The sequence below is a fragment of the Solea solea genome, chromosome 9 (assembly GCF_958295425.1).
Source record: "Solea solea chromosome 9, fSolSol10.1, whole genome shotgun sequence".
Lineage (NCBI taxonomy): Eukaryota > Metazoa > Chordata > Actinopteri > Pleuronectiformes > Soleidae > Solea > Solea solea.
In genome coordinates this window covers 23307543-23328039 of record NC_081142.1, presented here as the reverse complement: position 1 = coordinate 23328039, position 20497 = coordinate 23307543, and the positions used below count along the sequence as shown (strand labels likewise).

The 20497-nt window shown below is 40.0% G+C and overlaps 1 protein-coding gene across 14 annotated transcripts in view; it reads left to right on the top strand.

The window, feature by feature from the left end:
* Nucleotides 1-20497, top strand: part of szt2 (SZT2 subunit of KICSTOR complex) — a 102486-nt gene that overhangs the window by 58314 nt on the left and 23675 nt on the right. For 13 of the 14 annotated variants that reach the window (XM_058638912.1, XM_058638898.1, XM_058638904.1 and 10 more), the window contains 7 exons: nucleotides 791-888; nucleotides 1751-1883; nucleotides 5884-6014; nucleotides 10931-10978; nucleotides 14503-14624; nucleotides 14804-14989; nucleotides 20175-20430. In XM_058638912.1, the coding sequence (XP_058494895.1) occupies nucleotides 791-888; nucleotides 1751-1883; nucleotides 5884-6014; nucleotides 10931-10978; nucleotides 14503-14624; nucleotides 14804-14989; nucleotides 20175-20430 (974 nt within the window). The remainder of the gene's footprint in view (nucleotides 1-790; nucleotides 889-1750; nucleotides 1884-5883; nucleotides 6015-10930; nucleotides 10979-14502; nucleotides 14625-14803; nucleotides 14990-20174; nucleotides 20431-20497) is intronic. The other variant, XM_058638907.1, reaches the window with a different exon arrangement.

The window sequence follows — 20497 nt, the reverse complement described above, 5'->3', positions numbered from 1 at the left end:
TTCCTCGAGTCAGATAAATATGAATTTAAAACATTTCTTGGCAAGTGATATTGAAATTATTTTTCCCCCCAAAAACAAAACTAACGCTTCTGGAGTCGAGCTGCAGCTTCTCGCCAATGGAAAACCGACAAGTAATATTACATGGCTGAAATCAATAAGATACAAAATCATCTATGTTCACATCGTGATGCACATTATAATAATAATAATTGAATAATACTTTGTCACTGCCCTGTCATGTTTTCTTGTGTGAAATTTTAAAGTATCAGTTTTGTTGCACGAGTGAAATAACTTTTTTATTGTTGCTTCTTTGTTCTATTGAGGCACTCTTACTTTATTTTAGTGCCTGCATTTATGTTTTATAAATATACAATATATAGGAAATGTTTATTTAGCTAAACTGTTTAGCATCAGATTGTGGACTAGAGTTTGAGTGTATCGTTTTACACTCAAATTTTAAATTAGAATTATACTAAAACAAAAAACAAAAACACTGAATATCCCCTTCCATAATGAGACTCAGACTCCAGTGTCAGGCCTTGTTGTTTGTCAAATATTGCTCCTACAATACTATTAAGTTTAACATAGTCGTGAATTTCCCGCTGTTGAAAAAAGCAGAAGTCTCAGCACTTGGCAGAGAATTCACAGAAAGCCGATCAAGAATCTGTTAAACGCCCACCGCTCTGGTCTTTAAGGGATTTAATGTGCTTTATCTGATTAAATATCATTTAATGTGTGTGTGTGTGTGTGTGTGTGTGTGTTAATGTTTTTTTTATTTGTGGCTGTGTAGGAGGCATTTGTCTCATTTGGAGGAAGGAGATGCAGGCACTTTACACCCCATTTACCAGGTTACATGCCAGCCCTGGATCACTTTCATGGCTAAACTTGGTAAGTGTGAATTTATGGACTAAAATTAGGGTTAAATTGATCATAAGCTTGTTGAAATATGCCACCTTTTTTGAAGTTTGTGCCTTACAAGTGCTGCATTACCGGAGCGCAGATTCAGTCACTAAACTAAAATATGGCTGAACATGTTTTTTAAGTCTTTTTAACTGATCTAGCTGGCAAAATAGCTTCACAGCTCAATAGATTGCTAGCTGGCAAAGTAGGTTGATCGCTCGAACTGACAAAAAAAAAAAGCTTTACAGATTAGGTAAATAGATAGCATATTAGCTTGATAGCTACATATATTGCTAGTTGGCATATTAGCTTGATAACTAGATAGATTTCTACCTGGCAAAATAGCTTGATGGCGGCATTGTTCGCTTTTGATTCTTGTATCAGACTTCACGCTCGTGACTCTTCCAGTGACGAAACTCTCTGACCAATCAGTAGCTCAGCAGTCTGTTGACGTCACATTTAGTACCAGGTAGCAGAGTTTATCCCTAATGGAAAAGCAACAAAAAAAGAGTCAAGTCGAGACGAGCTGTGACGTGCTAAAACTGTCTTGTGGAAAAGCGGTAAAAAAAAATCCAAATTGAAAATGATAAAATAAAATAAATAATGCATTATTTGTGTTTATTCTGAACCCAAAACAAAGCAATTCACTCAATACAATTCATGATATTATTTAATCCTTTGTGTCAACACAAAAATGTTTCTTTTGACACGTCGTGTCACAAGCTTAGAATCCTTGTGACCCCGTTTCCAGCCAGAAAATGAAAGCTGATTTCAGTAAAAAACTGCTTCGCCTGATGATGAGGTCGACGCTGACACACCTCTCCCTTTATCTCTGCTTGTTCATGAACAGGCTGTCCCTCCATTCAGCAGTGCACGGCTGAAATTGCTTCCCACTTCCTGCTGCCCTCCGTCTTAGCAGAGGTGGTCAGTTTGGTCACTTCTCTGGCCAGTGACACCACAGTGAAAGTGTTTGAAAAGACAAGGTAAGCATGCATTTATTACATTGTAATAATTGCACGTTTTTGTGAAGAATTATGACATAAATTCACACTTGAAAGTGTGAGAATTAGTGACATCTGATTGCGGATTGACTTGTCAGGGAACTACGGTGGCCTTCACATACCAGAAAGGATGTAATTTTTCTTTGTTTGTGTCATATATATACAGTGGGTTGCATAAATATCCGCACCCCTTGAACATTTTGACATTTTGCCATGCTGGGACCACAAACATAAATATATTTAATTGAAATTTCATGTGAAAGACACACACTAAGGAACACACAATCATCAAGTGAAATTAAATTTATACATGATTTTGAACTTTTTTTATGAATAAAAAACTGGGGAGTGCAAAACTATCTACCCCCCTATCCTCTTTGTGCAACCAATTGCCTTCAGAAGTTGCCTGATGGTTTCTGAATGATCACATGTTGACCTAATGACTAAACAGAGTCCACCTGTGTGTAATCTAATCTCAGTTTAAATACAGCTGCTCTGTGATGGTCTCAGAGGTCTGTTTAGAGAATATTGGTGAGCAGACAGCATCATGAAGTCCAAGGAACACACCAGACAGGTCCGGGATAAGGTTGTGGAGAAGTATAAAGCTGGTTTAGGCTATAAGAAGATTTCCAAAGCTTTGAACATCTCTTGGAGTACTGTTAAATACACTATTCAGAAATGGAAAGAGTGTGGCATCACTGCAAACCTACCAAGACAGGGCCGTCCCCCTAAACCCACTGGCCGAACAAGGAGAGGACTGGTCAGAGCTGTAACCAAGAAGCCCATGATGACCTTGGATGAACTGCAGAGAGCCACAGCTCAGGTGGGGGAACCTGTCCACAGGTCAACTATTCGTCGTACAATGCACAAATCTGGCATTTATGGAAGAGTGGCTAGAATAAAGCCATTCTTAAAAAAAAAACATGGGTGATACAGCAAACATGTGGAAGAAGGTGCTTTGGTCAGATGAGACCAAAATTGAACTTTTTGGCCAAAATGCAAAACGTTATGTTTGGCATAAAAGAAACACTGCACATCACACCGAAAACACCATCCCCACTGTCAAACATGGTGGTGGTAGCATCATGCTCTGGGGGTGCTTCTCTTCAGCAGGGACAGGGAAGCTGGTTAGAGTTGATGGGAAGATGGATGGAGCCAAATACATGGCAATCTTGAATGAAAACTTGAGAGTCTGCAAAAGACTTGAGACTGGGACGGAGGTTCACCTTCCAGCAAGACAATGACCCTAAACATAAAGCCAGGGCAACAATGGAATAGAATAGAATAGAATATACTTTATTCATCCCTTGCGGGAAATTCTTTCGTCACAGCGCTCCGGTGTACAAAGGTAACGAATTTTGTAGCAGCAAACAAATCTTATAGCAGCAATTTTTTTTTGAAAATTACAAAGTTAAAAACTATAAGAATAAGTAGGAATAAAGCTAAGAATAAAATTACAAAGTTAAAAGAATACGAATAAAATAAGAATAAATTTACAAAGTTAAAAATTTCCAGAATGTACTTCAAAACGTGTACCTCCCCCTCCCCCCATATTAACAATATATACAGAGGAAATATAAGCCTATTTATCCTACAGAAGAATTGTACAGCTTAATGGCCACAGGCAGGAATGATTTCCTGTGGCGCTCTGTGGTGCAGCGTGGTAGAATGAGTCTCTTTCTGAATGTGCTTCTGTGGCTGGTCAGCACATCATGGAGAGGATGGAGAGAGTTGTCCAGTATGGACCTAATCCTGGACAACATCCTTCTCTCTGACACTGCTGTCAGGGAGTCAATCTCCTCTCCAACAACATGGCTGGCTTTGCCCGATGAGTTTGTTAAGGAATGAGTTTTGTAAAGGAATGGTTGAAAACAAAAAATATCCATGTGTTAGAATGGCCAAGTCAAAGCCCAGACCTAAATCCAATTGAGAATTTGTGGAAAGATCTGAAAACTGCAGTTCACAAGCGCTCACCATCTAATCTAACTGAACTTGAGGTGTTTTGCAAAGAAGAATGCGCAAAACTTCAGTCTCAAGATGTGCAAGGCTGGTAGAGACGTACCCCCTGTAATTGCAGCAAAAGGCGGTTCCACGAAGTATTGACTCAGGGGGGTAGATACTTTTGCACACCCCACTTTTCAGTTTTGTATTTATGAAAAAAGTTCAAAAGCATGAATACATTTCATTTCACTTCACGATTGCGTGTCCCTTAGTGTGTGTCTTTTACATAAAATTTCAATTGAATACATTTATGTTTCTGGTCCTAACATGGCAAAATGTTGAAAAGTTAGGGGTGCGGATATTTATGCAACCCACTGTAGAGAGCACATGTTATATCAACACTACAGTCAGCCATAACCAAAAAAATAGAGCTCCGTACATCGCATTACTCTTTAATCCACTTGTTTCACAAACATAGCAAACACAGCCATGTTGGCAGGAAAAGCTTCCGAAAATTATCCAGTGCAGGTTTTTAAGTTCTAAGAGTGAGCTCACTGCACACTTAAAATCCTTAGAGATCAAGTAATATATCGCACAATCTGACAAATTGAATATATCTCATCCTAATTACACCCCCAGGTGCTTTTCACCCATGTATGGAAACAGCCAGAGGGGACATTATTCCAGACCTGCAGCATGATTATACATGTTTGACTTTCTAATAAACTTTTCCCTCATTTTACTCCGGAGAACACTTACACAGCACAGTTAATCAGCGTTGGAGTCTGTAACGATGCTGACGTTTGCATCCAGATTCAGTTTCCTGGTTGGCACTTAAGGGGAAACTTGAAGGAAGTTGAACATACAACATGATTGTGTTCCTGCCAAAATGGCGTTGTTTTGGTTCCGAGTGTAGCATGGCGGGATTATGTGACGACAGCTACTGGATACCAGTTCAACAACATCCTAGAGACTGCACAGACGTGACAAACATTGTAATAAGTCGATAAGTAAGTAACTAAAAAGAGTGAGATTAACGTGCTCCAGTGTCCTCTAAAACAAGACATAAATAATTAAAATGTGAAAACAGGACCACTGAAAATAATGCAAGAGCAAAAATGGATCTTGCTTATTAGTAAATACTGCATTAACAAGGAAAGTGCACTTTGAAAAATGTTTCTGACTCTGTGCCAAAGTAGTATTTGTGTTTGTCTGTAATCCTAGATAAGTGATAGAAGAGACATTTCACTAAGCACAGTAATGATCTTGTGGATGAGACTGAAGAGGCGGCGGCTTGTCGAATTTGGCCCTTCTTTACATAAAAATTGAATATTTTCAGTGTAACTGTGGCACTGTCTTGTCAATAGGGTTGTAATTAAGTTTTAGTCAAATTATTTCAAGCTTCTTCCTTTATTATACTTTATTCATGTTGCAAATTGTATTTTTTGCTGTGTTTTTTATTGCAGGAATTATAGACAGACAGACAGACAGATGACAAAGGAGCTGGGTAGCTAGATAGGTTGGTAACTGGCAAAATAGCTTGATAGCTCAATAGATTGTTAGCTGACAAAGTAGGTTTATAGCTCGATAAATTGCTAACTGACAAAATAGCTTTACAGATTAGGTAAATAGATAGCTTTTAAGCTTGATAGCTAGATACATTGCTAGTTGACAAAATAGCTAAAAAAACTAGCTGCCAAAATCACTTGATAGCTTGATCGATTGCCAGCTGGTGTTCCTATATTTTTGGAGAAGAGCAGTTACTCTGAAGGCACATACTGTGTATGTTCATTATTTGGACTCAAACAATGATTTTGTAACTCATTATAGCGTTACTTGTGTCTGACTATGCTAAGTAGATTTTCCTCACAATTGCAGCTGCTTTTTTCAGCCATTATGTTGCTTTATGTGCTTTTTTTATTTACAGTCTTACAGCTGTGTCCTCACTTTGTCCTCAGTATCTCAGAGCAGTGCATTAGCAGTGTGTTGTGTTATACTGACATCACAATAATTGTTTCCTCCATCTCTTAAACCTCTGCAGTTGTCCCACATCTGGAGACATGTTTGTCCCATTTGCTCAACTCCAGAACTTGAGTCAGCGTCCAGACACGACGAGGAGCTTCATTCTCATCGGACGCAACTTCAATCAGTGGCAGTGTAGCACAGAGCAAGGTAAGAGCTGAAGTCTCATGTTCATATTATAGTATATATAGTATTAGTATTAGTATTAGTATTATAGTGTAAACAAAATGTTCCATGATGGGCCTTTTGAACAGCAGCCATTTTGACATGTTCTTAGCTGAAAAGCCAGTGTTACTGATCACAATACAGAGCTGCTCCTCCCACATTATATTTACAGTATGTTAGAAAATAGTGGTAGAAAACATGTGGAAAAAACCCTTAGCAAGCTTTATCAGCAGTTTACCGATCACTTGTGAGTAACTTCACCTGCGAGCTGAGATGTCTTTGTCGTGAAAATGTCTTAAAAACACACAGAAAAGCTCTTTTACTTTTTTTAATTCCTATGCTGCGTTCACACTAAATGTCTTGAAACTTGGCATGGAGGTCAGGTGTGGCAAAAATGTGATATTGGCATAGTTCCTGGACCCATACTTTGCTCAAGGGCTCTCAAGGGCCCTATCATGACTGCGTGCAGTCCTAGTTGTTGCTGTGACTTGTCAAAATGGCTGCTCTGCAAAAAGCCCATTATGGGTTGTTGTTGTTTTTTTTTCCAATCTAAATGCAAAGTTACATGTAGAGGCAAATCCCCAACTTGAAGTACTAAGTGACCAGCCAACCATGACTATGGTAAACAGGATTTTTACCTCTTTATTCTCTCCTGCGAGGTTTATTCCTGTTTGTTTTTACAAACTGCTGTTGGAAATGCAACGCTCCTGTAAACGGCCATTTGTGAGTGTAAACTATAAAAACAGTGTAAGTTCTGTGAAGAATCAAACATTATGAGTTTCCTGGACAGCTGGTCACAGCTCCGCTCTGAAGCAGTGTGACTCATCCGTAGCCTCATCATCATCATCATCACCATCAGCTCTTTTGCAGTTTGGACACGTTTTTTTTTTTCTTCTTCTTCACAAGGCTCTTTAGATTTTGCTGCTCAGAGGAGCTTCTGTCTCACACATTAAAATGGACCTGTGAGGTTCTGTAAGTGCCGGACTGTGTGGAAAACACACACACACTCCTCGCTAATTTCAATGAGACCACTGTGGTGGCACAGCTATAGATGCAAACATATAAAAAACAAGACATTCTCAAGTTTGGCCTCAACACACTGCACAGTACACTGCACTGACCAATCAAATATGTCCTTAAAAATAGAAGTCTATACTATACATATAATATATAATACCATGCTACAAACGGATCCGGTCCAGCCTACATCCAGGACATGATCAAAACCTACACCCCAGCCCGCCCACTTCGCTCTGCATCGGCAAACCGGCTCGCTGCCCCCTCACTGAGAGGATCGCAGAGGCACTTACAGAACTCGAGACTGTTCACTGTCCTCGCTCCCAAATGGTGGAACGAGCTCCCCATTGACATCCGGACAGCGGAAAGCCTCCACATCTTCCGCCGCCGACTAAAAACACATTTCTTCCGACTCTACCTCGACTAAGACGATAACGACGACGGAAAAAAAAAAAAACAAAAAAAAATCGCACTTATGACTAGCACTTCATAGTTTGATTTACTTGAAGCTCTTACTTACTTCTAGCTCTTATTTGTACCCAAATGTTTAAATGCACTTATTGTAAGTCGCTTTGGATAAAAGCGTCTGCTAAATGACATGTAATGTAATGTAATAATACATATAATGTCGGAATTGGTATCGGTCAGTATGGGTAATAGTTCGATACGACAGGATCTAATATCGGACAGATAAAAATTTAAAATCCGATACAATCCAAAAATCCTATCTTCTATTTGGGAGAACAATAATTGTTCACAGTTGGAGAAATCGTGTCTTTGTAATGACTCGGCACAAAATGTGTTGTTCACAACTTCATAGTTGTATCTGTAGACACAGGACAATCTGTACTGTCAGCTCCACACACACACACATGCAAACACAAAGAAACAACATGGAAATGACAGAGAAAAGTAAAAAAGTGTGGATGTATAACAGCTGCTGCCTTGCTCCCTTGGTCAAATGATGTACCTCATTTGAAATTAAAAACACTCGCTGCTACATTTGCATCGTCTGAAGTCATACTTGGACGACTGAAGCAAGTCAAGTTGAGTGCTAAAAAAGCACAGATTTACAGTTTTCCTATACAACTGATTTTTTTCTAAAAAAAAATTAATAAATAAATATATATATATAATTAACTTTAGTAAAATGAAGATAAATAAAATTACAGAGGCTAAAAGGTAAATAATATTGACAATAGGCCTATATTGAACGATTAAACTGCGTTTGCTTAAAATAGCGACCAACTGACTTCCTGTCTTACCTTCCCGTGGGATTTGAAAGTGTCAAATAAAATTTCACATAGTTGAATTGGTGTCGCTTTGGTTGCCAGGTTTGTACACAAGGCCATGAAAGCACATACCCAACGTTTTAACACAAATTGTAACGGTGTGTAGCAACCGATAACGTAATAACAGCCAATAATGTAATAACGGCCAATAACGTAATAATTTGAATGTAATAAAACCAATAACGTAATAAATTGTCAATAATGTAATAAAGTTGTTGAGCCAATAACGTATTAACTTTTTGCCAATAACGTAATTCCTTTATTGGCAATTTATTACGTTATTGGTTTTATTACATTTAAATTATTATTTTATTGGCCGTTATTACGTTATTGCCCGTTATTACGTTATCGGTTGCTACAGGGTGACCCCCTCAATCCTTGTGAAAATGTACATATTCCACAAGTCAAGTCATTTTACTCGAGTCTTAAGTCGAGTCTTTTACCAAATGTTAGTCAAGCAAGTCGCAAGTCCTCAAAGTCAACCTCCACTGACCCTGATCTGACCTTGTGAAGAAACACAAAAGTTATGTTGAAAAAGTTAAGAAAACAAAGTGGGTCAGAGCACAAATTTGATCAATCGGTTGTGGAATCATCTCCACACTGAGTGAGGATCAAACTCAGGGATTATTCAGTCGTGTTGTGATTATAATGTCCCTCAAAACAATATTTAACTTTTGAGACATACAAATAATTACTGTTAATATGGTTCATTATGCAAAGTTATTTGGAAAAACAAAGTGTATAAAAAAACAGTGCTTTCTGTTATTTTATTCCAACTCAATCAATCCATTGGTTAATGAAGAAAATAATCATCAGATTAATCCATAATGGAAATAATCATTAGCTGCGGTTGGGAAAAGAGCTGTAATACTGAACATTTGTCCGCTTGTAGTACTTTTTACTTAATATACTCACAAAAACAGACATTTTCAATGTCACAGGGCTGCAACTCATGATTCTTTTCACCCCGGTGAATTTGCAATTCATTCAATTCATTGTGTTTCCCCAAACCTCAAAATGATTCAGTTTTAATGATTTCTTTGTGACATGGAGCAAAGAAAAACACTCAAAAGTGATTAACTGCTCATCAAAACAGATGTTGCACCCATATTTTCAGTTTAATAGACAAAGTGTATTATTATTTCTGTACTCCCTCTATAGTTACATGAAAACACTCACACACAGAGATATTTAAACCCTTGTAAATTTTATTTTAGTGTTGTATTAGGGCTATTACCTCAGGCAGAAAACATTGTGCTAACATATAAACTAACATACTTCAGTGATATAACATGCTATTTTCTTTTGTCTCGTCTGTTTTATTAATAGAATTCTGTCAGCTCCTCGGAGTCAGCAGCTCATTTACAAATGGAAATGCTCTCTTGTTATTTGTGTGACAGTTCTCATCGTGTGAAAACCTCCTGCCTTTACATCTGTCGTGTGATGGTGCGGGACGTAAAAGTCGGTGCTAATTTCCGTCTATAAGAAGACATCGTTATTTTACAGCTGATTTAATTGTGTTAATAAAAAGGAAAAGTAATCATTGAGTAAGGCTGTCAAATACATGATGTTCAGGGAAAATATATATAATAGAAATATAAATTAACTCAAATGATTCAGTCCCTTAAAATCCACTGCTGACCACTGTGCAGTGTCACTGTTTTCCCTGCTGTGTTTGTTGAAAACAACGTTTGACTGCTGAATTCATCAAATGACTTTGCATTAAAAACTCTCACAAAATTATAATTTAGAAGCACATTAGAAGTGCCATTAGAGGAATTTAAGTGGCTGAATTTAAAACCTTGTTACTGGATCTTTATCACAAGGCTTTATGGGACTTAGAGTTTATGACGCTATTGAATTTCACACATTTGGAAATTAAGTCATCAAACATCGTCTATTCAACAAATAAATATGTTTCTATAGGTTCACAAAGTAAAAGCAGTGTGGAAGTGCCTTAAACGTGTATTCTCTTGAATGGCAATCGGGGGGGGGGACTCCACTTACCTGCACTTACGAGGTTGAGAAAATGAGCCCAGACATCTCACTCGATTTATAACGTTATTAAACATTTTCCTGAGGAGCTTATGTTCTGAATTCTTAGTTTCATGTCTCCTTCATTGTCACATTACTACAACATTAACACACTGTCTATTACTGCACACAGGAAGTGATTTGGAGGCAGCAGCAACATTGAGCCAGTAGAACAGACAGAACAAATATAGTTTAAGTCAAAAAATAAACACATTTGCAGAATGTATGTAGAAACTGAAATGAGCTTCCCCTGTTTCAAAGAGCACCAACCGCCTCTGAACTGTATAAAAGTGTGTGCTATGATGGTAAATAACCACCTTGTAGCAGCATGTTGCTAACAGCTGTGCGTAGTATTGACGAGGAGGTTATAGCATTACGAGTCCTCCACCATGCTCTGCTTTGATTCTGTGTTTCTCTGTCCATGCTAGCAGCTGTCTCTAACTTGCAAGTGTCTGCTTACATTCCTTTCTTTCTCACTGTATGTGTGTGTGTGTGTGTGTGTGTCGCCGCCGCCGCCCATGCCGCCTCGCTGTTTGCACCATCTCTGTTTGCCTACAGAAGACAGTTCAGATGAGGAAAACACCCCAGTGCTTAATAGGTTCACACGTAAGTTTGCCCTCAAGGCTCGACACATTGATGCTGATGGGATGTTTGAACTACTATATACATGTTTGTATTCCTCTCTGAATTTTTTTATATACAATATCTATGTATTTGTCAAATGAAGCAGCTGGAGTTGGATAGCAAATGGTAAATGGTCTTTATTTGATGACCACTCAAAGCTTCTCAACCCTACAACGCGCTTTTCCGAATATACAACTTTCATAGTCATTCACACATTCACGCAATTTGGGATTAAGTCCAATCCACATGGAAATGGAACAAAACTTTCAAGTTTTCCCGTCAACACAGCATCGTTTCAGGCTTCAATGCTTCACCAAAAAGGGAAAAGGCGACATTATACAGGTTACAATGTACTGTTTATAATCACAGCAGCAGAGACAGAATGAACCAGGTTTGGGGAAACAAAGAATTTTTAGACGCCTGGTGGCACCTTTTTTTTCTTCAAAAAAGCAACTAGCGACAAACTTTCCGAGAAGTAAATTGGCAGTTATGGCGCATGAGTGAGCCATATCTAGCAGGATTTACTGTGGATGGAGAGTTGGTCTGACTGGAGAGAGAGAAAGACAGAGACACAGAGTCACAGACGAGAAGGAGCTGTGGGTGGGTCAAAAATATCCATTTTGTAAAATATCCTTCCTTGTGCAATATGATTATCCATACACCAGGGCAAATGTCAATGTTTGTATCATGGCAGCGCTTCTCAAATGAATGAGGGGGGGAAGTTGTGCTGAAGTTATCTGGCTGAAAAGCGGGATAATGGAGAAAGCTACGACCTTTGGTTTTCCTCTGTTGGACAGTATAATGCAATGTATTGATTAGCATTGTATCTTATGTATATTATTGGTATCGTGGACCATGTGTCACAAACCTTTTTATGAGTTACCCTGTGATTCCTACCTCTAATCAACAACAACAAAAAAACACCAAAATTACGCATTGTTGTTTTCAAGATGATGGCAATTTTGTGGAATCAAGATGTTTGCATGTTTGACAGCATGAAAAACAAACGTATGATGAACGCGATGAGTGACTCACCACCAAACACTTCCCCTCGTCTCAGGCTACAGTATTTTTATTTTTTTTTAATCTAAACCTTCCTCAGAGTCCCTGGATTTTGCACACCACATCCTCTCATTCGACTTAAAAAAAAAAGTAAATTGACCAGTGTTGCGGCAGAACCCAGATCTCACAAGTAAAGTGATAAGAGACCAAAATGATCTTTTGGCCGTTGTTAGTTGAAATGAATGTCTACAGGCCGGTGCACTCAGCCAGAGTGCTCTCTGAAACACCACTAACCAATTAGAGTGGACTGAGTGTCTCTGTTTTTCTAACAGAGGGATGTTTCTGTGGTGAGAAGATTGAATGTCCGCGTCACATCAGTTTCAGGAACAGAATCTCTCAGTCTGCCAAGCAGAAAGAAAATGTCTGGAAACTATGGAATTACATTTTTTTTTCTCTCTCTCCATAAACCGGTGGTAGAATGTGACCCAATCGATTCAAGGACTGACACCAAAGTGCTGGTGGAGAGAGTAAGTCAAGCATTGGGTTTAGTAACTTTGTGGCAGCAGTTATTTTAAACCAGGGTTCCCACAGGCTCTTGAAAGTTTTTGAAAATCACCCTGAACAGACATGGGTCATTGAAAGTGCTTGATTTCTGTGCAAGAATGAAGTAAGGTGGATATTTAGGTAAATGTCTCCCTTGTTTGTAACAACGACACCTACTGTTTCATGCCCTGCATTGTTTGATGTACATAGACGAGGCCTACGCAGGACAAACAGAGTCATCATTTCTAGTGGTGTTGTGGAGACTGTCCACTGTCTCTCTCTCCGACCATTGACGCGAGCAAATGACGACATGACGACTGAGAAATGAAAATACCAACATCTCTGTCTCTGTCTCACCAAAGACAAAGACTTTGATTTTGACTCAAGATCCCAAGGACAATCACATGTCAAATCAATCAGAGTGGACACCATCATGGAAGAAGACGCTCTTACAAGTTGTCCTCCCATCTTAAGCTGTGTCAGCACATTCTGTCCTTGAATTTGTGTGAATTGGTCCTGGAAAGTCATTGAAAAGTCCTTGAATTTGAACCCTGTCAAACCTACTGAGCTGCTTTTGGTTACTGGCTGCTATTGACAGAACCCGCCTGTACGACATTCTCGGATGAGAACGCGTTGAACAGATAAACACTGATAAACCTGAGAGTTCATTTCTATGTCACCGCTGAGGTGAGGGTTTCATTTTCACCCCGACACTGTATCCTGCTGTGTTCTAAGTCAGCATCAGTTCGAGAAAACGTCTTCACAGTCATGCTGTGAAAAGTAAAAACTCTCTGATGTCAAACTTGAGGCACACAGTGATGCTTTATTTTCGACATCATTGGTTTCCATGATCTGTGTGTGACAGACTCATTAATAGAGATGTTAATCAGCTCCAGTGACTCCTTTTAGCTTTGAGCTGTTACTCTGGGCTTCTTTTTATCTCACTGAACATTGTGCACAGTGTGTGCTCTCATGCTGTGCGAGGAACTTGCATTTGTTACCTCTTTAGGACATTTTTCTGTCATAAACACTGGCCTTGTCAGGACCAGTCGTCCTCATAGAGACCAAAATCTGGTCCTATTGAGGCAGAACTGGTTAAGTTTGGGGCCAAGGTTAGACATGTTTGTGGTTCTGGTTTTGGTTAAGGCTACAGACAACACTGTGTTTAGACTGTTCAAATGACTGGAAGTCCTAAAAAGAATAGCTACACAAACCTGATCCGCACACATGATTTGACAGAGATTTTTGCACATGATGCCCTTCCTGATGCAACCTACCCATTAATCCGAGTTTAGGACCAGCACTCGGAGTGCACTGGATGTAGCCCTCATGGCTGTGTCCACTTTATAATGAACAGTGGGGATTGGGTAACTTGCTCAGGGGTAGCCCAGCCTGTGATGTGGTGGGAGCATCCTTCCAGTCACCAGTTCCTCTTACAACGTGGCCATGGGCTTTGCAATTACTGAACTGCACATCTGGGGGAAGTTGTTGCCCATTTGCTTTCTTTTAAATTTGACATCACATTACAAGATAATTTTACAACCACAACTGTCACCTTTTAGTTTAAAGAGTTAAGAGATGATGTTTGCTCAATCACAATGTCGCATCATTTTCTCACTGTAAGACATAATATCCACAGACACTGGTGGAATCCAAAGAACCAAAGTACAAAGTTCTTCTTTTGATTAGTTTTTTCCACCATTTCTCAGACAATCCTGATGTAACTGTGAGTTTAGCCTCTCAGAGATCCACTTTTACCTCGCTGTTGCTGTCGCATTGACTGGACTCAGACAGGTGAAGAATAGGTTAAAGACCTGTGTTGAAAGCACTGGTCACGCTGCTGCTGCTGCTGCTGCTGCTGCTGCTGCTGCTGCTGCTGCTGCTGCTGCTGCTGCTGCTGCTGCTACTGTTACTGTTGTCTGGCTTTGATTCTCCTCTCTCCTTCTCTCTCTTCCACACAGCTCATAAAGGCTTCCAGCGCTTTGAGGCTCTGGAGCAGAGTGACTGGTTCACTCCGGGCCAGGCCGGGGCAGGACTGGCTCCTCGCCAGAGGTTCCTTTTCATCAGAGTCCTGGAGAAAAAGGTGAATTGACACATGGATATCCAAGAGTCCCTACAAATGCAGAGCATCCTGTTTGTGTTTAGCTGTGACTGATTTTCCAGACAACTCTTTATGAAGTGACTGCAGAATAGTTTAATCAAAGCTGTTTCCCCTGCATGGAGGTTTTCTGATTCTGATATTATAACCGTCATTTGTTTTAGGTGACTCTGTACAGCTATAACTGGTCTGTGGACCTGGGCACCTCCCTGAATCGGGAGTTGGTTCGCCTTGTCAACTGGCAGAATGCGAGGGCCCATGTTGTTCACTGCCTGCTCAACCAGAAGATGGGCCTCTTCCATCACTACTGCTTCTCTGATGCACCAATCCATGAAATAGACTCCAAGCAGGTAAAAACACTGAAAATGCCTTCTGATGTGAGTCAGCAGCAGAACGAAAGAAAGGCTTTTGCAAGCCAGTAGAAAGCACACATCAGTATTAGATTATTTAATGATGGGTCTTTCCATTTACTTGAAATCAGGAAAACTAAAATGATATCCGGGATATTTCATTGAATCGCCCCTTAATTCCAAAGAGGATACAAGTTAACCCTGACTGATTTGGAGGATACTTTTCTTTCAGCTTCATTGGTAAAAAATAGCTGGGTGTCATCTGCATATAGTGTTCTACTGTGTGATGATATTGCCCAAAAGAAGTATGTATATATGTATGTATGTATATACATATATATATATATATACACACATTACATGTCACATACATATATGTATGTATGTGTGTGTATATATGTATATGTATGTGTGTATATATATATAAATCGTAAGGTTATCAGCGTCATCATCTACTAATGTTCAGTTTGAAGCTGATTATTGATAATGTATAAAAAAGATAAAGATATTAGGGCTGGGCAATAATACTTGTTTGCTATTTTCTGTCTATAAAGAAATTCAAAACCACAGTTAACTTTGTTCTTCAGCCTTTACTCGGGAGAAAAAAATCCATATTTAATTATCTGATATTTATCGTTATTATTACATTGGCTTATATGAAAACATTTATAGTGTTGTATCTATAAGGGATGCCCTGATATATGTTAGCTATGTTAGTGCTGCTGGAATCCATATTGAGAACCGTGAGACCGAATCAATGGCCTGAAAGATGCAAAGTAGTAGGAAACTAAAATGTCTTCAAGTTATTAAAGAAATGTCAGTTCTTTTATCTTACTCTCAGAAGAGAAACGAGGAGTTGTAATTGAGGTTTGACTCTGGTTCTTGTCTGTGCTCAGTGGCCACACAGAGTGCACAAAAACAGCCAGTTTGTTATTTTGATGGATGTCTGGCTCTGTGCAAATGTTTAAGGGAGTAAAAGTTTAAAAAAAAAAAGGTGCTTTCAGCAACAAACTTGGGAAAACTCTTATCCCTAAGTCAGAAGAGACTTATTTGTTCCGGGGGAAAAAACAAACTGTACACACATTCATAGGATGTCACTAAATCATCCTCTATATCCCTGTCATCTGTGGATACATGGGAGCTTGTTACTGCTTTATTTGGGCTTGTGTTCTGTTCTGAGCGCCTCAGCAAAACTGCTCGACCATCTGTATTTAATATTGAGCTTTTTATCAATATGCAGCAGCTCGGCAGCACAAAACAAAATAAGATTTCTCAGCCATGTGACTAAGACCTGACTGTAATCTAACCAGTGCCATTCTTCATTTGTCGTCTTTGATTTTTTGTCATCAGCTTTGGCATAGAGAATGTTTTCCGCTCCCCTCCATGGTAACATCATGAGTCAGCTGTTAAATCATCCTCACTTCAGTGACTCAGACATATTTCTGGGCTCCAAGCGGGCAAAGTTATCATTTGCAAACTGCTGGCTGAGGATGAACACAAATACAGAGCGATAGTTATTCAGCCTGGCACTGATGCCACCTCGTCTCGTCAGCCAGAGATCACGTAATTAAATATGGAGTTGGTGTGTACACCTGGAAAGGTAAATGTCATCATTCACCAGCCGTACCAGCACACAACGTTACATTTTATAGCCTTTTATAGATAACTGGAGACAACTAGACAACTTTTAATCTGTCGTAAAGCTCAAGAGATGCCGGTTCAATCCCATTTCACCCCTGACCTCTCCGTTTTCTGTGTTGTGTGTCCTGATTCTTGTTGAGGTAGAGGGGTAGGCTTCAAGTGGAGGGCCAATCGTCACCCATAACAATCTGAACTTCCATTTTGAAACTTCCACATTCACGATATGGTCAACACCAAGTTGCTGTTGTTGCAAAAGTTAACAGACATCCTATGCAACCAGGCTCCTATTGGACAATAGCAGCTGTCAATCATAAATGTGATGTCATTTACAAAAATAAACATCATGTGCTACTGAGGAAGGCCCGAAATTAGGGATTTAGACCTTTAACTTCTCAGGGAAATCAAATTTTTCCATAAACTTCCATTCAAACTGAGTGTTTTGCACAAAGCAGCAGTTGGCAAGTCAGTATATTGTCACTTTAATTGGGGCTGGTTTTTCTGCAAACTGAAACTGAACTGTTCCCTTCAGTGGGGCCGTGACATCTCCATGAACAGTTTGTCTTGTTGAGTCGTAGTAAGACGATAAAATGAGAACGTGTTAGTTAACACGTACGTCTGAAGCAGAGTCTGAATTAATGTAATCAGGGTCAAGTGGAAGGTCTTGGCTGCGCAAACTGCGTTGGTGCTTCTCCGAGAACATCTGTGTGTCAGTTGCAAAGAGCAAAAGGTCTCATTGATGACATTATGCTTCTTCCCGAGAAGCATTTGTGTTGATTCAAAGTGAGCTGGGGAAAAAACAAACTGTCATGCTTGTGTTACAGCACAGGAATAACATCCAGAATGTGTTAAATGAGTGGGTGGAAGGGAGTGCTGGTGGGTGGATGGGTCAATAGGGGCGCTGCAGTGCATTTCTGCCTCAGGGCCTTCTTACCGTGTCAGTGTGGTTGATTTGAAATGAAAAAAGGTTAAAAGAAAAAAAAAAAAATACAGACAAATGTCACACATTCTTTTTCGCATTGTTGTGTGGGACACGCAGAAGTGGGGATTTGTTGGAGCAAAGACGGACACCACATGCCCTTTTAGCCCGCCTCCCATGACCAATTACAAAACTCAAAATAATAGAAAGAAAGTTTTCCTTTCCCTCCGACGGCCTGGCTCTTCATCACTGCATTACTAATGAGTGCAGACAGAAGGCAGAGTCAGAGCAGCATAAAATTTGCCTGAACAGAGCTTCATCTGTCACGGTCCTGATGGGAAGCAGAGGCAGCACCAGCGCACAGTTTGACCCTGCAGCCTGTGGGCATGGCACGGCCACTCTGCCACAGTGGGGCATCTGGGTCCAGAGCTGCTCCACTGAACAAACTCGCCCCAAAAGTTCCTGTCAACAAGCAAGCAGGGCATATGAACAATTCCTGCTCAGAAAATAATTAATAATACCAATCAGCACTAAATGTATGATGCAGTGAATTCTCAGTGTTTGAATATAAATCAGTAAACTCTCTTTCTGTCTGTGTGTCCGTCGTGGTCGTCGCCACAGGTTATGGCAGTGTGAGATCTGTGTCAGGCGAGTGTAAAAGCTCACCATGCACACACTAATGCTTGGATGACCTGAGGCCTGAATCGTGCACACACTCAGAAAGTGTTCAGAAGTTCCTTTTTTAACATTTAGTTTGGTCCGTGCTAAATCTTTTAAAATGCATTTTCCCCCACATTCGTCGTCTCTTTCTGCGGTCGTGACAAAAGCAAAATGGCACATTTCTATACCACTGTGACCACGTTAATATTCAGAGCTTTCACTCAGCACTTAGTGAAAGCACCTTTGCCAGAGATTACATCCCCTAAATCGTCTTTGCTAGGATGTGAAAGCTACCATTGTCACCTGGACTTTCTTTCTCAAAGCGACGTGGGACTACACGGGTTTATCCTTGACGCTTTGAAAATATGGCGCGCAGTGCTTTAAACTGTGACTTTTATCGGCAAATAATTGAAAATGCAGAGCTTCTCAGGTTATAAGAATGATACGTTTTTTGATGACAGGTGCCACCGACCAAAATACTGAAGTCACACCTCTTTAACTTTGATGGCCACAGGAAACAACATCGAGCTTCTTCGAGCGATTAACAGTATTCCAGAACATTTAGAGCTGCTGACATCTCATATTTGACTGGTGCTTTGCTTACCATCAGATTTTACTCTTTGTGTTTAATGAAACCATGCGACCACCAGTGTTAATTTTGACGACAAATTTTGATTTAGTTTTAGTTATCTTGTGTCTTATGACTAAAATACCATTTAGTTTGACTCATATTTTAGGCATCTGGGATGTTTTAGTCTAGTTTAGTTTTCCCAAACGGTGTGTGGTCAAACTGAAACCATTAATATTACAGATGTCCTCTGGTAAAATCACATTACTCCACCTCAGGGGTGGGAATCACAGGGTACCTCACGATGTGATACGCAACACATGGTCCACGATACCAGCAATATCACCATACAACAATTCTGTGATGATCAGTATATTGCAAGACAGTCGTATTGTGATACATCGCGATATCTGTCTAACTGAAGAGAACAAAATGTCTGTGAAAATTTAAAAGTGCAGCATTTTTCTATTTATTCACAACATAGAGAACAAAGGTCATAAAGTCAGTTGAACGTGGATGGGGCTTCTTTCCCTCATTCATTTGAGCAGCAACGCCATGAGGAGACATGAAGTAACAAGGCCCAGCGAGTGAAACGGGCAGGGACTGTTAACTTTAGAGCGCCTTGGTTTGTTCATTAAAATATGTTCATATTGCACGGTTTATCACCAAATCTATATTTTGACCCATCCTTACTTACTCCACCTACCCATGTACAACTTTAGCCACATTCCTCCTCATGTACACTTTTCTCTGCGTCTGTTGGTAGCAATGACTAAAACATATGTTATGTTTACACCCAAGCCATTTCCACTCTGCCCACAACAGCATCAATAACCTCTTCTCACCAAAATCGCCACACACTCGCACATAAATCAGACGAAGACTGTGGTGTGATGGTTGTGATTTCAGCTCTGTTTACTCGTGGAGCAATCACTCACAGAGAGGTGTCAGAAGCTCTCTCGTGTTGATGCCAGCTGCCACGCTGTCAGTGGAATGAGACATTTTTTTTTTTTATGAGGCTGCCCCCCTCCCCTGAGAGTCCAGCCTAAGAGTGAAGCTGCACTATAAAGCAGTGGAGTGTTTAGTGTAGTAGTTATTATTTTATTATTTATGTTTTCAATATTTTTTTTCCACTTTAAATGACTTTTAAAACTACTTCAGCCTGGTCTGTACATATCAACAATTCATTATATTTTGGGGATTTGAAACTTTCAAAACAGCTGTTTTTGGGAAGTTGACATTTTTTGCCGCTAGGAACAAATGTGTCAGTTTTTATTTAGAGACGACAATTCAAAATGGCTTGAAAATTAAAAAATTGAATGGCACAAAATGTCCCTTGGATCTCTTCAGGTTTAACTTGTTCATTTGTGTGTGTGTGTGGGTGTGTGTGTCTTTTCCAGGATCCTAACCAGTTCCTCAGCCCCTCCATGGAGCCTGATGCATTGCTGCGCAGTGCAGTTCCTCCTCTTCCCAGTAAAGAACAGGGCAGACTGAGCAGCTCTGGGCGAATTCTCGCTCCCCTCCACTTCCCCTCTGAGCTGCTGCCCTTTGACGAGGCTCTGAGGGACGTGTGCACCATCCGACCCCTGATGGAGGGGGATGTGGTGGCCCGACATGGCGGCCAACTCTTGGACATCAAAGCCGCTGAGCGAAGAGGTGAATCCTCCTCTGACTACAACAACTTCTGCCCCCCCCAAAAAATATAATTAGAATAATTTATTTT